General features: G+C 37.2%; 1 protein-coding gene across 1 annotated transcript; it reads left to right on the forward strand.

Moving 5' to 3' along the window:
• The first annotated feature begins 528 nt into the window (after nt 1–528).
• LOC128236825 (polyunsaturated fatty acid 5-lipoxygenase-like) lies at nt 529–18677 on the forward strand. The gene is made up of 6 exons (XM_052951948.1): nt 529–563; nt 5837–6022; nt 14095–14293; nt 14487–14601; nt 15099–15242; nt 16164–18677. Exons 1-6 carry the CDS (start codon nt 543–545, stop codon nt 17536–17538), a joined length of 2040 nt encoding a protein of 679 aa, XP_052807908.1. The 5' UTR covers nt 529–542; the 3' UTR covers nt 17539–18677.
• The last annotated feature ends 3715 nt before the right edge of the window (nt 18678–22392 follow it).

Genomic DNA, 22392 nt, shown 5'->3' on the forward strand with positions numbered 1-22392 from the left:
TGAAATACAATATGACTTTTTCAGTACAGTATTATTATATTTGTAGTTATGTGATCAATAATGTATTATTCTGAAAGCAAATATATTTCTTGTTACTCTGATACCAAATTATTACCAAAATGTTGAAAAATAAATGAAATAAAGGATTGTTCTGGTCTCTCGGGTGATGTCGTTTTTATTGACAGTTCGGAAATGGGGGTAGGGTGATTCAATGTAAATAAAATTGTTATTTGACGGTAAATTTATTTTTGTTTTTGAATCCAGGAAATGATACACATTAAGAATTAATCAAGCTGATCATAGTTTGAAATGGTCCCCATTAGGGGTGTGCTACCTTAAATATGAAACCGATTTTATTACAACTACTCTTATCTGATTTAATTTATTAGTTGATATTGCTCTTTAGCTCGATGCATTTTCGCAATGTAATCACTACTTCACCTGCTGCAGCGTGTAGCGTTTCTATTGGCTGAACGTATTGACATTCAGCCGGGCCGAGTTGTGTTTCAACCCGCAGCTATTGCAATTATTTCTTCGGACTTATGCAGAACTGCAACACACTGGTAGGCCTTTGCGTTTTATTTATTTAGAACTATTCAGACATTATACTTCTATTAACTAAGGCGCTGCCTCTACGGGCTTAAAGCATTATTGCCGGGAAAAAATCCGCATAAAATACTATAAAAAAGAAATACAGTTGATATATATTAAGCTATAACATTTTCATGATTAAAGATTTACTGCCTATTAATTTTTTATATAAAAACCTATGCATTTGATAAGTTCGTCAATGCATTATTTGCATTGGATATGAATCAAAAAGAACTATGTAGATTGCACAGAAGAATATTACAAACAATGTGCTGTTAAGAATTTAATAGAATATACACAGACTGCTTTAAGAAACGCCAATACAGCAGAGGAATCTTTTGTTTCCGTAAGTATATCTTTGAAGTATTTCAAATAAGAAATAAATTTAATATACTTCACGTTTACTGTTAAAATAAAATAATTTGTATTTATATATATATATATATATATATATATATATATATATATATATATATATATATATATATATATATATATACACAAAAATCATCTATCTAAATCAGAGGATGAACAAATGTTACAATATTAAGTTCTAACATTGATTATTATGGTGTCATATAACAGCCGTAAGATAACCTGTTAACGTTCGCGATTTGTTTCGTGTTAACCACTTGATTTCCGCGATAATTATCTAGCTATGGATTGCGCACTACTTAGTGATAGCGCTCAATAATTACAATCACACCTCGACCTCGATAGTGACTGTCAAAAGTGGAAATTAAAGTTAACATTGAAAAGACCAGGTTAATGATCTTTAGAAAAGGTGGACGCCTTATTATGGGCGCATTTCACTACGCTACGACAGGCGGCGTCGGTGTCGGTTAGCCACCATCCGACAGCATCCGACAGGAACGTAATTGACAGAATATCAACCAAACACTGGCCGAAGGGTGACGTCGAGAAACCCCACTGACGCAGAGTGACCTAGAGAACATTTTCTGACCCCGGCAAAGTTTGAGCATGCATAAATATCGGCTGCGTCAGGGCAAGATAGCATTTTGACCGAGTACTAACCCTCATCAGCCAAACTGCATCACAAGGTAACGTAAGTCTAACGAATAGCAACCCCCATCGACCTATCACAAACCCTAAAACCCTGCCCGTCCGAGTGTTTTATCAGACTCGGTCAACAGTGCGTTTCTCTGCGTTGGTGTTACGTCACAGTCGGTTGCTCTGCGTCGACAGTTGGTCACATCCAGTCAGCCAACAATGTCAGGAACAGTCATGCACTGCCTAGCGGGGTTAGACATGGGTCGTCATTCGGTCATGCTGCGTCAGCCTGCGCCAATGTTACGTCAATATTCGGTCAGCTTGGGTTGTAGATCAATGTCTGTTGCTATAAATACGGGTGCGCCACACACGGTTGGTTAGTGATACATGTACAATTGTTTGCCACAGCATCATGCCACCAAAGAAACCAATCCAGGCAATAAAGAAGATAAAGGGCAAAGCCGTGGTGCAGCCCGGAGACACTCTAACAGGAGGCGATGAGCACCAGGTAGAGGTCCAGCCAGTTGTTGAAGGTGTGGGCCAGGTGATAACAATCGGGGAACATCAAAGAGGGTGTGGACGTAGACGTGGCGATAAAGATATTGTAGCCGAGGCCACGGAGGAGGCAGACGTTGGTGCTGAGAACGAGGACGAGTATAGTAATGGTGGTACTTCTTCAGAAGATGACACGGAGTTTCCAGCCCAAGATAAAAGACCGCAGAGGTTGTGCTCACTCCCGAACAAGAGCAAGCCGTCTGTGACTGGCTTAAAGAGTTACCACAATCCTGGAACACGCGCCATGAAAGCGACAGAAAGACACCTGAGAAGTTTGACCATAAGGTTGTGGTACTGGCCAGCTGAGACTCGTTCATCTTCTCTTAACCAGGTCCTCACTCAGAACTGCTTCTTGCTATATCTTCTTCGGGCCCTTTGCCTCCTTCTTTCCTGCAGGACCTCGGTCTGGGCATGGATGTAGGCATGATGCAATCAACAATCAGATCAGCCTGGAAAAGTCCTAGTACTTGCTCATTCATACTGTCCCTTGACTGGACTGGACTTGATTGGACCACTTCAGGCCTGAAATCACACTATTTTAAAGATCGCAGCCATTAACATGTCTGACCCTCTGTGAACCTCATGGCGTAACATCGACACAACTGCGTCGCACACTAACCCACATCGACGTATGTGTGTCTTAGTGCATCGCAACTCTGTCACTCATCATCGCACCATCAACGCAGCTATTACCGCACACCGACCGACATCGGCGCATTTTGACCGAATACTGACGTAACTCTGACCGATATGAATCGTGGATGTGACATTTGTGCTCGAAAATGTTCGAAAATGCTCGAAGATTTGCGACAGCCCAAAATATACTGACCGACCCTGATTGACACTGACAAAGCGCAAGTGAAGTGAGGCATTCATTTTTACTGGGAACAGGATTGAAGTAGTAGCAAATATTAACTACTTAGGGTTTGTGATGACACCGAGAGGGTCATTTTGAAAGGGTATTGCGAACTTGGCCAGTAAAGGACTCAAATCCATGTGTTCATTAAATTCAATCATCAAAGAAATGTGTATACCAGTGAACATGATGTTTGATTTATTTGATACATATGTAGCATCAGTACTTAATGCTATTGCTGTGAACTTTGGGGGTTCTCAAGTGCTGAGAACATCGAGAGGCTACATAAAAAGTTTTTGAAGCAGAAATTGGGTGTTAAAATGACCACTAGTAATAATGCTTTGTATGGAGAAAGTGGCAGGTTGCCGTTAATAGTTAGCAGAAAGATACGCATGATTTAATACTGGTTTAATCTCATAAATTGCTATGATGAGTATTGTATTTTGTATTCTATATATGTTAAAATGTTACAAAAATGTGATAACAATGAGATGAACTGGCTATCAAATATTAGAAATATGTTACAGCAGACTGGATTAATGATGTTTGGATGTAAAGAGACTCTGTCATTAATGTAAAATGCTTCATTGCTCGATTTAGATTGAGACTTAAAGACATTTTTATTACCCATTGGAGAGAAACCGTTAGAACGTCAACTTGTTTAACACTATTTTGTGAACTGAAGTCGAGCATTGAAATTAGTGATTATTTGATAATATTAGATAACTTTAAACACAGGCAAGCTTTCTCGAAAAAAGATGATCCTCTCATAAATTTAACATTGAGAGAGGTGGATATTCAGGTGTAGCGAGGCAAGATAGAAAATGCGAACTTTGTCATTTAAATGAGGTAGAAGATGAATACCATTTTATGAGTGTATGTAATGTATAAAGTGATCTAAGGAGGGAATATATTCCTTCTTATTATATAAATAGGCCTAGCATGTTTAAATTTATTGACTTTTAAATGTCAGAAATAAACACCAATTGCATAAAATAGCATTGTATATAATTAAAGCCTTTAAACAAAGAGACACTATTATCAATATTGTACAGTAGTATCTATTTTGTAATACATACGTATAGATAAACCAAAATTATCAATGTAAATGACGCTAATCAATCTATAAACCTGTGCATTTATGATGACTATGATCACTCCTACATATATGTTCATTGTAGGAACAGTTTCGCATTTCATTTAATACGGATATTAATTCATTAAGTGAAATACTCCGGTACTTAAATCAATAATAATAGTTCAATAAACTTGTATAAAAGGTGATTTTTAATGGAGAAAGGAAGAAAAACAGCAAAATCCATTTGATCTAAACAAACATCGTTATTGTTGACTTTCGTAAAGGAAATTAATACATGTTTTGTTTCCCTATATTTGAGGTCTACAATAGAGACTGCCTTTCTACTGAAACAAAATTCCGATGTTATTTAGAAATTAATTATTTTAAAGTTTAGGCATTAACTGATTTCTACCTGAATCAAGCATTGAATTAAATTAATTATAATAATTAACCAATTTATTGATATTCTTGGTTCCATGCATTTTTTTTATCTGATTGCCAAGTATAAATTCTGTATAATTATCGTCTGCTTCTGTGTTCATGTCGGAGGGCCTTTACCGTGGGGTCACGTGACACTGTAGGCGTAGTCTTATCGTTATCGGCGTGGTGTCAATTGCTGGTTAACACAATCTGAATATCATTCGAAAATGTCTCATATCTCATCAGATACGATCGCTGCGTTGCTCTTTCGATCCGCTACCTAACAATCCGGAGAAGGGCCCGGTAACCAACCCGGGAGGATATCTGGATCGGTATTGAAAGGGACGGGTGCTACCAGGTGAAGTATGACGATTTAAAAGAAGTTGAGGGTGGAATGAAATCTATACCAAAAATCGCCGAAGCATAGGGCATACCGATGAATACACTTTCCACGAATTATTTGTCAATCATTAAACACTAAATCAATAAATATTTTTGTATACGAAAGATTACTCAAACCAAGTGTTATATTGGTAACGTGTAACCGACATTTCAATCTTCACGATTTAGTATTTCACGTCATCTATAATTCGTGAACACTGTCATTTGCGGAAAATTGTTAATCCGAAACACCACTATTCCGAAGTAATTTGTTGGGTTCCTGCGATTTCGGATTAACGGTGTTCAACATATCATGATAAGCTGTATATGCTTAAATCAAAATAAATGATCTTATCTTATCTTATCTATCTAGTTATGTTATGATGCGATAACTACTAAAGACCAAAAACAGGCTTGAAAGTGCCCAGAACTGCAACCTATTACACTTTTTAGCAGTACAACATTAACAACATTAACAGGTTATCTAGTTATGGTTTTCGAATGCCACTTAATAAGTTACATATTAACTAGTTAACGTAATAAGATTCGTGTTACCAGTTAGCTATAAATGCACTCTTGGCTTCTAGCAGTAACTGGTTATCTAGTTATGCTTTGCGAATTCCACTTAATAAGTCGCATAATAACTGGTTAACGTAATAAGATGCGTGTTACCACTTAGCTATCTAATCATGGTTTGCGAAGCATACTTATAAGTAACATACTAACTGGTAATCGTAATAAGATTCGTGTTACATCTTATCTATTAATATATTTAAACAACTGGTTAACTACTTATGACTTGCGAATTTCACTTAGTTAGTGGTAACACAAATCTTATTACGTTAACCAGTTATTATGCAAACGGGTATACCTCGTATTAAAGCATGAGTTATTTGCAACATTTTGAGTTCATTAACTACTTGGACAATTCTATGTCACTGTAGATAATGTACAAATACCGGATATTATTGAAGACGGGTGATCGACTGCGAGCGGGTACCAGCGGCCACGTTTATGTTGTCCTACACGGCAAAGAAAACCAGGAGACCCCTCCTACCAAGGTTGATGCTGTTTTTTATGAAGCATTCGAGCGCGGACAGACGTACTATTTCACCGTGAAAAATGTTAAGGTATGTTTGTTTCATTTCATTGATTAAAATTGTATGTAAAGTGGCGCGATGATCAGCTGGTTAAGTGGCACGACGATCAGCTGATTTGGTGACACGACGATCAGCTAGTTTAGTGGCACAACGATCGGCTAGTTTAGTGGCACAACGATCGGCTGGTTAAGTGGCTCAACGATCAGCTGGTTTAGTGGCACGACGATCAGCTGGTTTAGTGGCGCGACGATCAGCTGGTTTAGTGACACGACGATCAGCTGCTTAAGTGGCACGACGATCAGCTGATTGAGTGGCACGACGATCAGCTGGTTTAGTGGCACGACGATCAGCTGGTTTAGTGGCACGACGATCAGCTAGTTTAGTGGCACAACGATCGGCTAGTTTAGTGGCACAACGATCGGCTGGTTTAGTGGCTCAACGATCAGCTGGTTTAGTGGCACGACGACCAGCTTGTTGAGTGGCACGACGATCAGCTGGTTTAGTGGCACGACGATCAGCTGGTTGAGTGGCACGACGATCAGCTGGTTTAGTGGCACGACGATCAGCTGGTTTAGTGGCGCGACGATCAGCTGGTTGAGTGGCACGACGATCAGCTGGTTTTGTGGCTCAACGATCAGCTGGTTTAGTGGCACGATGATCAGCTGGTTTAGTGGCACGACTATCAGCTGGTTTAGTGGCGCGACGATAAGCTGGTTTAGTGACACGACGATCAGCTGGTTTAGTGGCACGACGATCAGCTGGTTGAGTGGCACAACGATCAGCTGGTTTAGTGGCACGATGATCAGCTGGTTTACTGGCACGACGATCAGCTGGTTTAGTGGCGCGACGATAAGCTGGTTTAGTGACACGACGATCAGCTGGTTTTAGTGGCACGACGATCAGCTGGTTGAGTGGCACAACGATCAGCTGGTTTAGTGGCATGACGATCAGCTGGTTGAGTGGCACGACGATCAGCTGGTTTAGTGGCACGACGATAAGCTGGTTTAGTGACACGACGATCAGCTGGTTTAGTGGCACGACGATCAGCTGGTTGAGTGGCACAACGATCACCTGGTTTAGTGGCACGATGATCAGCTGGTTAAGTGGCACGACGATCAGCTGGTTTAGTAGCACGACGATCATCTGGTTTGGGGTCACGGCGATCAACTGGCTTAGTTGCACGACGATCAGCTGGTTTAGAGATACGACGATCAGCTGGTAAAGGGACACCTCCCCCAGCTGGTTTTGTGTGTTCGGTGGCACGACGATCAGCTGGTAAAGGGACACCACCCTTAGCTTGTTCGTGTGTTAGGTGGCACAACGAACATTTAGTTTATTGGGACGAGGATCAGCTTGTTAAGTGGCACGACGATCACCTGGTTTAGGGACACGATCGACGATCAACTGGTTCAGGGACGATCCAACGACAATAGTCATATGTTTCGACTAATTGTAGCTGAGGACGGCGGGTTTATAGTCGCGATTATGGCTTCTTTATAATTTTAATAACTCGGGTAGTAGGGACTGTTACTATTACCTCTATCAAATTTCATTACGATCTACAGCCATATGAGATACTAGGACCATTTCAAAAGGTTTTAGGTACGGTACTGCCAGGAATTCGCCTTTTCAAGGCTTTGGGTATTTAAAATGTGTACTGGACATACATTTATGGAGGATATTCGTTGCCAAAATTCCAGACGTGTAATTCCCACAATGTGCTTCTTAATCGTAATAAATATCTCTTACATTTGTCAATGTAGACGTGTTATTTGTTGTTTCTATTCGTTAGTTTTTCCGTATTGATTTGACATTTGTCATTATAGTAGTCAAAATGTATATTTGTCAGATCTACCCTGTATAAACTCACTAAAACATAGATCGTATAACTTGCCTTTAACACTATGATGATGTAATTTAGAAAGCCGAATCATGCATATGTAAAACTGCAATCCTACAGTCGACACTCGCATTCGTAAAATGAACATTTGTAGTCCAACAAGTCCAGGTTTACTAAAGTGAATTGACAAGTTCAGAATTACAAGGATAGACGATTTCGCCTATACCTTATATGGTAAATGTCACGGAAAGAAACGAAGGTGAATGGGCGGAGCTAACGAATCGGATTTTCTCTCATTTATTTCCGTCGAATCAAGCAAGGGTGATAACATCTTCGCCTACTTCCTGTAAATTCCCGGTTGTAAGTCCGAGTACTCTCTCTTTATTTCACAATAAAAACTAATATTAACTTCATCAGTTATTTTATTTTGACGATCAATGTTCCTAAATGGGTTACAAATCACCATATTATTTAGTCAATTGCAGTTGGGTGTAACTGAGCTGGGCTCACGGACCCAGATTTATACTGCCACTGTCAGTTTTTTTTTACTTATATACCCAAGCAAGCAAAAATTGTTCATTTAATTTATTTACAAGTGGTAAGTGGACCATGGGTGGGTCGTTCAGTGTCTGTATGTGTGTGTGTGGGGGGGGGGGCTTTAGGGCCTGTGTCCCCCCCCCCAGTTGGCCCGCAAGTAAACTTAAAGGTTAATTTTTTTGTCAATACTTCTCAGAAAAAGTACTTAATTACGCCATAATGCACCAATTCAGACTAAAAATTTTTAAAATATTTTAGGGGGACTACCCCTAAACCCCACTTCCCACATTTTAAACATATTAATGTCATGCCCACTCGAGGGATCATGTCCAAAAAGTTGTACCCCTAAGTAACGCCTCTCTAACGCAAGTCCCTGTTCAAAACCTGCTCCAGCAAACCCACGAAACTTTTGATGGACATCATAATGATATCCACCTAGTTTTGTCTGATGTTATTCATTTACTATCTTAATGTATGGTGTGAACGTGTGATTTCAATAAATCATTGAAACAAAATATCCATGTGGATGGAAGAACAGCCCTCCAACCAACTTGTGTCCCCCAGTTATGAATTACTGGATCTGCCACTGTGAACCATAACAATCAAGTGGGGGATTTCAAGAACATGAAAAAATAGAAATCGTGAGTCTTAGATTAGAAAAACAAACGCGCGATTTTTCCCCTCCAAAAGGGCTAGGGCCGCTTCACCTAAATGTGAAAAAAGCCCTGACTGTTGAGTGTGGGTGGGGTATAAAAGGTAGCAGCAAGTAATAATTGTTTATTAGCAATAAATGAAATTGCATCTATATGATTAGTACAAACTGTTACTACTGCACTCTATTAGACTTACCTTGTCCTTCGAATGAGAAACTCTTTTCAAGCTTGAAAATATATAAAATATTTGAAGAAGACCGCCGCGTAGTAGCTTGTTTTCATTTCCGGTAACGAAAATGTATACATACATTTCAAACCACGACCAATACGGACCAGACACTTCGGACCTTGCTCAGGGACACTTCGGACCATGATGTTAAATTCTAGTTTAGGTCCAGTTTTATATAATTATTGACTTCATCACTAAAATACTTTATTAATTACTTATAAAATACTATTCGTTACAGTATAATGTACGAGTTATATGAAGTTGTAATCTTAGTGTTTTTTATCCATACATATCCAGCTACCAGGTAATAAACCTCTGGGGCATCTTAGTGAATAATTTCAACTTAATGAAAATTTAGATTTTTTTCTTCGTAAATTTTAAATTATCTAATATTACTTGCAAACTAAAACATTGCAAAAAGGCAAGAAAGTGTCCTCTAATGGTATAATTTAAAATAGCGTTTATAGTAATTTAAAGCTACACTCTCACAGATTGACAGTTTTGACAACCTTTTTTTGTCCCAAACTCGGCTGATTTTGGCAGCAATCCTTTCTATACAAATAATAAGATACTTACAATAAAACAGATCTAAATTGTTTGGAAAACTGCCGACATTTTTCATTTTTCTTAAAACGTTACTGTAGTATCATTTTTAGCCATAACACATCAATTTGCGAACGTAAAACTGAAAAACTATATCTGATCTTTTGTCAGCAGTCTTATACCACTAGTATGCAGACATTAACGCAAAAATTGGCTCATTCCAAATCAAAAAATAAAAATAGTTGTCAACACGGGGAATCTGTGAGAGTGCAGCTTTAAAAGAAAAATAAGACAATGGGACTTTTCATTCTTGAAGTATAATTTAATGCTAATGACCTACATTTGGTTGTGTTTGAGTCAAGTATCATTTTGCATACATCTCCTTTTATGTCATATGTGCGTATTAATCACTATTATATAGACAAAAACATGTTGTAATAATATTCGACATGAAATAATTTATAATCCATCCTGTTTCCAAACTATAATTTAAATTAAATTCATCTCGTAAACATGTTCAACTGCGAATGAAAAGTCACCACCATACAATGTACTTTGTAGAACTACAAACTGAAATCTGTCTTCTACACACCGCAATGTAAAACTCGGCATGTGACTTTCACAGAATGACGTGTGTTTACCATACACAACTTTATAAACACGACTGAATCGTCTGTTGAATAGATGCAACGAGAATAAAACTCCAATCGGTACAATAAAAACGAAATTGTGTAGTGTAAAATGTAAACATACAACCGATGAGTTGGCGGTTGTAAAATGTAAATTGGTAAATCATCAATGTTACAAACCTAAAATACACACATACACGTCTGGACTTTTGGCAACGAATGGCCTCCATATACATTCGCGTCTTTTATGAATATAAATTTTGATCAAAGTCACAGTTACCTGGTATTTGGACGGTAGTTTTGCCAGTCGAGCAATCTCATACTCTCATACAATACATGATTTATTTCTAAAATATATAGACATGAACAAGTGCTATATACTTTTATATGTCAAAATCCTGATATTCTATTCAATATCATTTTTCTTGTCTTCACATTTGGTAATTCTATTTCCTAAATACCTAGATTAGAAACCATTCAATCTCACTGTGCATTTGTTAAATGCTTATTGGTAATTCTTAAAGATTTCATTTCTGTTTGTAACAAAATGCATACGTCGCTATTTCTTTAAAGAGCAAATTATTATACAGTATGCTCTTGACACGCATAATGTTCATTTGCTTTTAAAATGAGTTTATAAATATATGCCTGTTGTTATAATGTATGTGTTATATAAAATGCAAATCTGTATAGAATATCAGCATAGATACTGTATTATTAATTACACTGTTAGTAGCTGAGGGGTATGTGATATACGAAGCTCGAGCGTGGTATGAAACCACTTGGGGTGTACTGTATATTACATACCCCACCCCCTCACCGAGTACTTTTAATAATAGGATTATATCAAGATATAACGTATTTGTTATGAAAATATTCAGTGACGCTTAAATATTTTCTCAAAATTATATTTTAAGAAAAACAAAAAGTTATGTTCTCATGTTTATTTGGAACAAATACAATAACACTGTACATATAGGAATAAAATTGTCTCACAGCATATATAAATATTTTCTCAAACTGTACAAGAAAGATGTATCACAGTCAATAAATGTAATAAAACAGCAACAGTTTTACAATTAACTGTTTTTAACACTTAATTTTTAACAATTTATTGAAGGTAGCTCCTCAACACTTTTGCAGATTTCTTGTTGCATCGAAGCGTCTCTTCTGAATTTAGTTTTAACCTTTTTTCGACAGATTCGTCAGTTGTTGTACTTGTAAAGGTATGACGTCACCATTGCGTCATATGTCATTCCGTTGTGTGGAAAATTCTCAATAAAAAATAATGTTTTTATGACTGATAGACATGTTTTCACATGCTCAATACTGTAAATCAAAACTATCATTATTCCTGAAACTTTTATACCTTGAGTATATATTATTGCTTGATTTATCATTTACAATAGAGATTTAAGCATAAACTGCTGCCCTATAGTTGAAAGGTCATTTTGAAAGAACTGTCATGGCGGACTGTGCAATTTTTAGAGTTTGTTTTTCAAGTGGAGTGATTTTTCTTAAGAATAACTTGACCCCCCTTTTTTATTGGCTTAATAGGTAATTTAAATCTTGTACTTTAAGAATATATATGTTTATCATAGTATGCATTCGCTCGAAATGCCTTTAAATGTTGTCTAAAAATAATCATTTTACATTCAATTATAGAGGAAATGACAATGGTGGTGTGTAACCTAAACCGTTTTTAGTCGCCATTTTGTAACCAATGACTCATGTAAACAGTCGGTTACACTCAACAGATTGCTTGAAAAAATGGATATTCCATAACGTGCTTGAGTTAGCTCCCCTACAGTGAAAAAGATAAGCCGAGAGAGAAGAAACAATTTTTTGCGGCCGCCATTTTGTAACGTCTTCTGCGGAGTATGGAAGTTACAGGGGTGGTATGAAACATACTGGAAATTACAGGGGGTGTATGAATTATACACGTCGTGCACGTGACCGCTCTAGGCCAATCGGATAGCGTCATTCATATAGGAGGTGAGATATAAATTGATTCAGTACGCGTTCATTTTGAAATTATTTGCGGATTATGCTTTTTATATTGCGTTCTGTAACTCGCCGATATTAAAATCATTGTTGTTTTTTTTTGTACAATTCCAATTGCGTTTTATTATGCAAAACGCAGCTTATTCGAACTATTTTAACCGCATAACATAGATTGAAAACTCATTACAGCGCTATTTATAGCAAGCTAATTAATATGCAAAACGCAGTCCGTAGCTATTTGAGCAGATTGTTTACTAGGTATTTTTGATGTAAATCTTAATGTTAATTAGGTCGGTGACCACCGCAGTTCTATCCGCGCTGGAGTTGATACGCCCTAACGCGCACTAATTCGCTAGAAGTAAAAAAAATGTTATGTCGATCTGCCGATGCGATTTCCGAGATACGGTTATAAAAGTCTGCAGGCCTAGCGGCCTACCTGCTTCTTTATCTGGTAACACTTGGAACCTGTTCAACTTGACCCCTCATAACAACAAACGTGTTGCCAATTAAAACGTTTGTACAGAAGTCATGACAAAGATCTTTTAATGAAACAGCCTTAAGTATTGAGGTGAATCTCTTTTCGTTCATCTCATAATAATATTATAATGTAATTAATAAGGTGATTTCATAATGGCCCAGTTATTTGTCCGGGGTTAGCTGTATTTGCCTGAGCCCGAAAGGGCGAATGCAAATACAGCTGACCGAGAACAAATAACTCGGCTAATATGAAATCACATAATTCATAACTATTTTATTAATAAACTATTACCATTTTGGTTAAAAACATTCTAATAACTTACGTTAAGTTCACATTGAAGACGTATTTATCCCTTATTCATCCATGGTGTCTGTTTTTCTAGACTTGTCTTTGCTAATTTTGACATGCATCCTTAAAGTGACATTGCACATACTTATGAATAAAACACTGTACAGTTTGAGGAAGCATGTCTTTTCGTCTTTATTTCGTAAATCGTTTGCCAAAACGTCAAATATTTCACCTCGTTTCACCTTCGTCGTCCATTTTGTCGGTGTACAAAATCACAATAGTCGTAAAATCCAACAACGGGTTAAATACAACTGTAATATCAAACGTGGTTCAAGTATTTAATAAGTTCAAGTATTCCAATTAGGTTTATACGAAGCACACAATTTTCAAAACAGTCAGAAAACGGAAGACGAAATGGCTACCTTTTATAAACATTTCCAGCATAATTCTCATATTAGGCGAGTTTTCACAGCCAATGAAAATTGTCCATTTCTCAATTCCTATTTGGGCGAGTTTTGTAGCCAATCAAAACGGAGGATTCTCCCCGTATCTCGTCAAAAATGTAATAATTGATTAATAATATATCATATTATCAAAAACTCAAATTTAGAGGTACACATTCATGAGAATTTTGCATACGCTATGTTAATTTCACAAGTACTGAAACAATTAAATGAACCACACTACTACATGAACATCTGCATGGACAGGTCCAGTATATGACCTTAGAACGTAGCGTAACTTTAAGGCGCAAACTGATATAATTGCACTTTCTGGTTTAATTTATCCTACCCTTTTGACATTGACAGTTCACTTAGACAATATTAGGGCGGGTCAGGTCCCCCACACCCCTTGACCCGCTAGTGTCTATAATCTTTGATGTTTTGGACTTTATTTGCAGTTTGAGAAAGTGTCGGTGCTGGAGATATGGAGTGACGATGCTGGCTTGTATAAGGAATGGAGGATTGACACGGTCACGATTGAAAACCTCTCTGGCAGCTGGGATGCAGTGTTTCCAGTATTCCGCTGGATCAGGTCGAATTTCCACTACAAATTCCGACCAAATGACACCTGCCTTCCCCAGGACGACATGTTTCCAGGTAGGAAGTACATTTAAGCAAATTGAAATTGATACAATGTTTACATTATTAAGCAGATTCAAGATTTAGATGTATGAAACAATCATATTGCATTGTACATAAAATATTCACCAGACTTTTAATACAGATAAACCATTTACTGACGTTGTGACAGCGAGTTAACTTAACTTAACATTAATGATTCATATCACAGAGCAACACACTCAAGAACTTGAGGAGAAGCGGACGTTGTATAAATACTCGCAGTTGCGACCAGGATTTCCAGTACAAGTGTCTGGAATCCCCATAGATGAAGAGTTTTCATTCAGGTTTCATACATGTATTATAATAATTGTTATAACGGGTTAATAAAATACTTAAGGGGTAGATTGATTCAAACTGGAAATTGACAAAGTACATGTAATAAAACTTAATTATGTAAATATCAAACCAAAACTCAAATGATTGGCCATTTGGACGAACATTCAGGACTCATATTCGATAGAACTTTAAAAGAACAAAAGAGCCAGTACTTCACTGAAGATTAAACTTGATAGTTGAAATTTGTTTCCTGGATTGTATTGCCTGTCTTGGTCTATGGCTAAATCAAATGTACGCAACATTCTCTATTGCCAAATGTGATATTGAAACCCTGTGCTATGGAAAGTCATTAATACCCCATTCACACTGTTACTACGTCGTGTCAAGACATACGTAGCGTCGGATGTTTCCGAAACGTCGTAAGAGTGTGACGGGGTCTAAATTGTGTTTTACCTTCAATCAAACTGAAACCATACGAAAAGGATTTTTTTTGTTGGACCTTTAGTTACCAGTGGGATATCACTCGGAAGATGTTGTTTCTCAGGAGCAGGAAGTTGTGGACGCTGTTTCGCGGTGACTGGCAGTCGGTGGAAGACGTCGAGAGCATCTATGATGATGACATGTTCCCTCGCCCCTCCGACTGCACAAGGTCACCATCACCATTCAATGGCTTACCGTGAATATAATATAAATGTTAACTTTGGATATGTATACTTTGGATGACTATTTGAAAGTAGGGCTTGGACACTTGCCTTGTGCCACTCAACAGGGTACAATTTCAAACTTTAGACCACTGCGCTGGTTCTTGTAGCAAGCATCGTATTATTGACCCCGTAAATTGCATTCATATTATACTTCACTTGGTGATTTGTTTTTATTTAAGTACTGATGTTGGAAAAACACATACGAGTATAGACGGCATACATGATATGTTTATCAATTAAAATCTTCAATAACCTGGGGTTAAACGTACTTGAAAGTTGAGGAAAAAAACACTTTCAGTTAAATGAAGCAATCATTTCTGTAATAAGTTATACACGACTTAATAAAAAAATACGCCTAACTGCTTATCATTTTTACAACCGATGTATGCCGTTTTTTTTTCACCTCATAAATAAAAGTAGGCCATTTAAATACACGAGCAAAGTTGCGATTTGGTTTTGGCGATCCCATCAAACAACGGTTATTTCCCTTCGGTCTAAAGTAATCATTGCCGTCACGCATTTTCGATATGATGAATCAAAATCACGTGACTTCATTCAAAAAGTTAGACTTTTTCTTTCATTTGAAATCATTTCTGACTTTTAAACTTTGAAAATAACGTTATTTAATGGAAGTAAAATGAATTATTGCATAACTATGTGTAAAAAGTTAAAAAAACAAGCAACCATATATAGCTGAAATTTAGCTATTTTCGTACGTAGTTACAGAGATCTTCTCTGATATCATTGCGCAGGAGATTGCGAACTTTAAATGAATCTTTCCTCCCATTTGGTCTTGTGCTTCAAAATAAGAAGAGCTTTATATTTAAAATAAAACTTGCACTTCATGAATATTTGGATTTTTTCAGGTGGCTCAGTGACGAGAAGTTTGGACAACAGCGTTTTGACGGTTTGAATAGCATGGTCATTCGTCTGTGTACGGTGCTGCCTCCGAAGATGGCCGTTGATGACGAAATGATGCGCCCTTTTTTGCAGGGCCTTTCTCTTGAGGATGCGATAAAGTCAAAGCGAACCTTTGTGATTGATCATAGCATCATGGATGGAGTGACCACTCGCCCGGGGGTTTTCTCTTGTGCTCCTATTGCGCTCTTCTTTCGTCGGGATGACGGCAAGATAGTGCCTGCAGCAATCCAACTGTTTCAGCACCTGGCGCCCGACAATCCTGTGTTCTTGCCGTCAGACCCCAAATACACATGGATCTTGGCGAAAATGTGGTTTAACTGCGCGGACGCACAAGTTCATCAATGGATCGCTCATCTTGGCTTCACCAATATCATCATGGAAGGCTTCGTTATCGCCACCCACCGTCATCTATCTCAGTCGCATCCCATATTTAAACTGCTGGCTCCGCACTTTTTGTACCTGATTGACATAAACCACTGCGCTGTATGGAAGCTAATGAACCCTGGCGGACACATTGACAACACTTTCAGTGTGGGCAAAGACGGTGGGGCCCAGTTAATTGGCCGCCATCGGCCATTATGGCGTTTAGACGTAGACGGTACCCTTCCAGCCGATCTTAGAGCCCGCGGAGTGGAAGACCCAGAGGTAGTTCCTGACTACCCTTGCCGAGATGACGCCTTGCTCACTTACAACGCCATACGCTCGTACGTTGGGAGGTATGTTCAGCTTTACTATGGCTCCGACGACGTGCTTATCAATGATTCAGAAATTCAGTCGTGGCGGCGCGACCTTGATCTCCCAATGGAGGCTGGCGGGCTTGGAATAAAAGGAGTCCCCGGAAGTGAGGGAAAGTTCACTACTCGTGATCAATTGATCACGGTTCTGACAAGCATCATATACACATGTAGTGTTGGTCATGCATCTGTGAATTCCAAACAATATGACGAATATGCATTTCCTATGAACTACCCGTCATGGCTGAAGGGTGATCCTCCAAAGGATAAATCTGCAAAGACAGAAAGGGATATTTTAGACGCCATCCATCCACGAAAGGCTCATAGAGAAGTGATGTCGGTTTCAAAGATTTTGAGTGAACGCAGTACAAGGCCGCTTGGGGATTTCGCGGTCGACTACGTTTACGACCCTCCTGCGGTGCAAATACAGAAGGAATTTCGCGCGGAGCTCAAGAATGTCAGTGACGTCATCAAGCGCCGAAACGAGACTAGGGAATGTCCCTATCCCTATTTGGACCCGGCGGTAATTCCAAACTCTATAAGCATTTCAGATCAAACGTTAATGGACAGTGATACTATCATTTGAAACAGGAAAACGACAATACTCTCACATTCTTATAATATCGTACCGTACATTTTTAACTTAGCACTATGTTTTCCCGTAGATATACTTAATCAGACTAACAATTCACGCAACAACCGATGCATTTTAATAATTCTTTCTTGTTTGTTTTCATCTTTAAATCAGTGGATCATAATGAATACATTGCACATGCGAATAGCACAAGTATGTATTTTATGTATAAAACACGTTGAAATCAAGCAACGCATTATGTGCGTTTCGTTGATATTGATATTTGTGAAATATATAATGGAAAATTGTTAGTTTCAGTTTAAATTCGGATTTAATTTCACCGAGTGAGCACTAAAAGCCATATTTTACGAGTGTCGCAGCCACGAGTTAAATGTTTATTTACTTTGGGTGTTTATGAGATCAAATATATATTGCGATATTAATTAGTACATTATTTAATGAAAGTACATAAACTGGCACTCAATTGTAGTATTTCAGAAAAGCACGCCAATTTGTATGCGGACCTAACGCCATTTCGTAAATGACGTCGTTGAAATTGTGTCCAAGCCATGTGCGCAATGACTTTTGATTTGGAAGTGAGAGCTGGCTAAATTTCCAAACAGAAACTATTATTAAATTGTTATTTCACTTTTTGAAACAGCGCATCGAATTGGTTGATATGTCGTTACAGTTCTTTTATTAAATGTCTCATGTGATAAATCCAAATTTTAACGCACTCTTATTAAGGATAAAAAATCATTTCGTGGTAATTTATGATGTGATGGTATGGCCATGCTAACTAGTTAAAGCCCCCAGTAGACTCGGGTTCCAGTGAATTCTTGTTTCACTGACCGTTTCAAGGCGGTAATCCCATTATTCAACGGTTAATCCATTTTGATGAGGGTATGGTTTGTTGGTGTTGTTTGTATTTAAGTATGTGATGTTAATATGTATGTGTCTATAGTTCAGTCTCGTTTGGGCCCTTGCCTTGTGCCACTAAACAGGGATTATTCTTGAACTTTCGACTATTGGGCTTGTCCCTGTATTTTTTATTGTATTATTGTCTATTTTTTCGAATCTTTCCTACATCTTATTTATGACTAATTCATTTGGGGAGCAACTTCTAAGCAAACATTATGATAAACATTGATTTCAATCCTAGTATTTACATTTCTTTATTCTTTCTTGCGTCAGAAATAAAGTAAAACTAAAAAATGGCTGTTTTTGTTTATATTCCGACCGGAAAGAAGCCTTAGCCAACCATTTTGCGAAAGTTGGTTTCTGCCTCTCCGCATATGAAATAGATCGCTACCTTTTTTACTTTTTCACGTTATAAAAAAAAAGACAAACATTTATATTTCGGTGACACTATTCGCTGTAACAAAGGTTCTCTTATATCTTCAACAGTTTTTAGTCGGATATTTTTTGCGAAATTAAGTCGATAATTTTACATCTTTTACATTTCAAAGTTATTCACCGGCGAACCTGTTTGTTGCATTTTTGAGTGCAGAACAATACACACACATGGATTAAAATATCTGTTTTTTGTGGTGAATATAACGCGCTATTCTTATAAAATTATATACCAACATTTTGTAATTGTTTTAATAGTAAACATGACACTAACGAAAGCGAACTATTTGAAGTTGCGAGACTGCAGACGACCGAAAACGAACACTCATATTATGATCTGTTGACAGGAATGAGGGCCATTTTACATGATAATGACGTCGTATATGATATAAAAAGAGGATATGCGTAGTATATGTAATAATTCAATTCTGATAACGAAAAAGAAACTACTGGAAATATCCTAGTGCTTAACCTAATACTTACTTGTTTAGATAAAGGCCAAATAACGAACGAAAAACACACAAGGCGCGCAAAAGACAACAAAACTTACTCCCATAGATATCAATACAAGGTCGAGGTTGTCGCTTTGGAAATACATACACATATAGTTCGATGTATGTGTTGTATATTTGTGTTGTATGTTTGTGTTGTATGTTTGTGTTGTATGTTTGTGTTGTATGTTTGTGTTGTATGTTTGTGTTGTATGTTTGTGTTGAATGTATGTGTTGTATGTTTGTGTTGTATGTTTGTGTTGTATGTATGCCTTGTATGTATATGTTGTATGTTTGTGTTGTATGTATGTTTTGTATGTTTGTGTTGCATATTTGTGTTGTATGTATGTGTTGTATGTTTGTGTTGTATGTATGTATTGTATGTTTGTGTTGTATGTATGTGTTGTATGAATGTGTTGTACGTTTGTATTGTATGTTTGTTTTGCATGTATGCCTTGTATGTATGTCTTGTATGTTTGTGTTGTATGTATGTCTTGTATGTATGTCATGTATGTATGTGTTGTATGTTTCTGTTGTATGTATGTGTTGTATGTATGTGTTGTATGTATGTGTTGTATGTTTGTGTTGTATGTATGTCTTGTATGTATGTCTTGTATGAATGTGTTGTATGTATGTCTTGTATGTATGTGTTGTATGTATGTCTTGTATGTATGTATTGTATGTTTGTGTTGTATGTATGTATTGTATGTTTGTCTTGTATGTATGTGATGTATGTATGTCTTGTATGTTTGTGTTGTATGTATGTCTTGTATGTTTGTGTTGCATGTATGTCTTGTATGTTTGTGTTGTATGTATGTGTTGCATGTATGTCTTGTATGTATGTGTTGTATGTATGTCTTGTATGTTTGTGTTGTATGCATGTATTGTATGTTTGTGTTGTGTGTATGTGTTGTACGTTTGTGTTGTATGTTTGTGTTGCATGTATGTGTTGTATGTATGTGTTGTATGTATGTGTTGTATGTATGTTTTGTATATATGTGTTGTATGTATGTGTTGCATGTATGCCTTGTATGTATGTGTTGTATGTTTGTGTTGTATGTATGTCTTGTATGTATGTGTTGTATGTTTGTGTTGTATGTATGTCTTGTATGTATGTCTTGTATGTTTGTGTTGCATGTATGCCTTGTATGTATGTGTTGTATGTTTGTGTTGTATGTATGTATGTCTTGTATGTATGTGTTGTATGTTTGTGTTGTATGTATGTCTTGTATGTATGTCTTGTATGTTTGTGTTGCATGTATGCCTTGTATGTTTGTGTTGCATGTATGTCTTATATGTTTGTGTTGTATGTTTGTTTTGTTCTGTACGTTCTATGTCTCTCGTTTAGTGTCGGTTGTGGTTTGGCCGTGCGCCTTTAAACAGTGTCATCGTACATTGTTTGGCTACTCAATATTGTCTTTGGAGAATACCAGTTGGCAAGCTGTTGCTGGACACTTTTCGCAGTGTTTTTCAGTTATCAACCTTAGATTTTATATATATTTTTCTATACACTGAACTTCAGCTCTTTTTCAGAAACTTATAAGAGTCCGCAATGAGTGATATTTTCTATTGATATTCTCCATGTGAAAATCTATTACGATCTCAAACATTTTTTTTTAAATCATATGCACACAAAGGATATAAATTACATAGAATTGTACCTTTTCAATCACAAAAAGAAATAGTGCCGATTTGTTTGCGAAACAATTAAATTTAATTCGCTGATAAATCTTTATAAATCACCGGATAGCATATTATAAATAACATATTGTTGTTTTCCATTGTTCCGAATAATATGTACAAATTGGGTTAAATTCTAGTTCGTCGGTAGTCATTCTCGGACTTTTCCTTACTAGTTAAATTATTTTTAAAAAGGAAGTAAATTTGAAGCTTTCCATTGCCATTAAGTAATAATTAGATGGCATGATGTTATATCCTAATGGTGAAGAATGGGCGGAGTGAACGTAGCGCTACTTCAGGTAACAATTGGTCCAAAGCAGAGATACTAGCGAGTGAAGTCTTTTTTGTACATGTATTTTGCATAGGATAGCAAGTTGAAACTATAAACCTTCTTGACCAGTTCTCTGGGATAACATAGGTATCCGCATACGTCTAATAATACAAAATAAGATAACCAGGACAGTCAGTATCAGTTTTAACTTGAAGTTTCAGCAAACCTTGTAAATAATGAATAATTATCCCAAAGTGGGTAGTGGTGTATCCTGTACAAATAAGATTTCGATTTCAAAGAACAGGGGCATAGAACTGCAGCCTATTGTATTAAGCCGATTACGTCTTTGGTTTGATCAAAGTTATTCAAAATAAGTATTGATCAGTCAATATATATCCATAATAATAACTACTAATCAATCATTCGTTTTAATGAGTCAACTAGCCAACAGTTTTATACACTGCTGCTGATAACAGATTCAAAGTGTTGCATGATATCCTGTATATCGTTCCTGTTTGTTATTTCATCTGAATGACGTCATCAGTGACGTGATATTTCGACGTTTACACATTTTGGAAATACCCATGTACCTCCATGTCACACGTATTAATGTAAACGTGTAGTATCGACTTCCCTTCCATATGATCACTGACGGACAATGTCCAGTATACCTTATTGTCAGATCAAATATATATAAGATATCACTACTTCACTCGCTTATGCCGATCTGGAAAGTTATAAAACATTGCTACCTAATTATCGAATCTGTGTTCTTATTTCATGTATTCTAAGATGTCTTTTCAGCTGATCTTATTGTCTTCGACCCGCCATTCCCCATAAAGAAGGTGACTATTCCTATTTCTTGCAATGAAAATGAAATTACCACTCAATGTAGTTCATGCCTGATGCACGACGGCATTATCAATCTCTGATTTTGACGGAACATCCGGAGACGCCGAAACATCTTATTCACACTAAATTTTCGTCCACGGCCGATTCGTCTTGAAATGTCCAGCAAAACTGCAAGACACAGGCCTAACAGGATAAATTTAACTTCCATAGGAGCCATGA

The sequence above is a fragment of the Mya arenaria genome, chromosome 1, assembly GCF_026914265.1.
Source record: "Mya arenaria isolate MELC-2E11 chromosome 1, ASM2691426v1".
In the NCBI taxonomy this organism is placed as follows: domain Eukaryota; kingdom Metazoa; phylum Mollusca; class Bivalvia; order Myida; family Myidae; genus Mya; species Mya arenaria.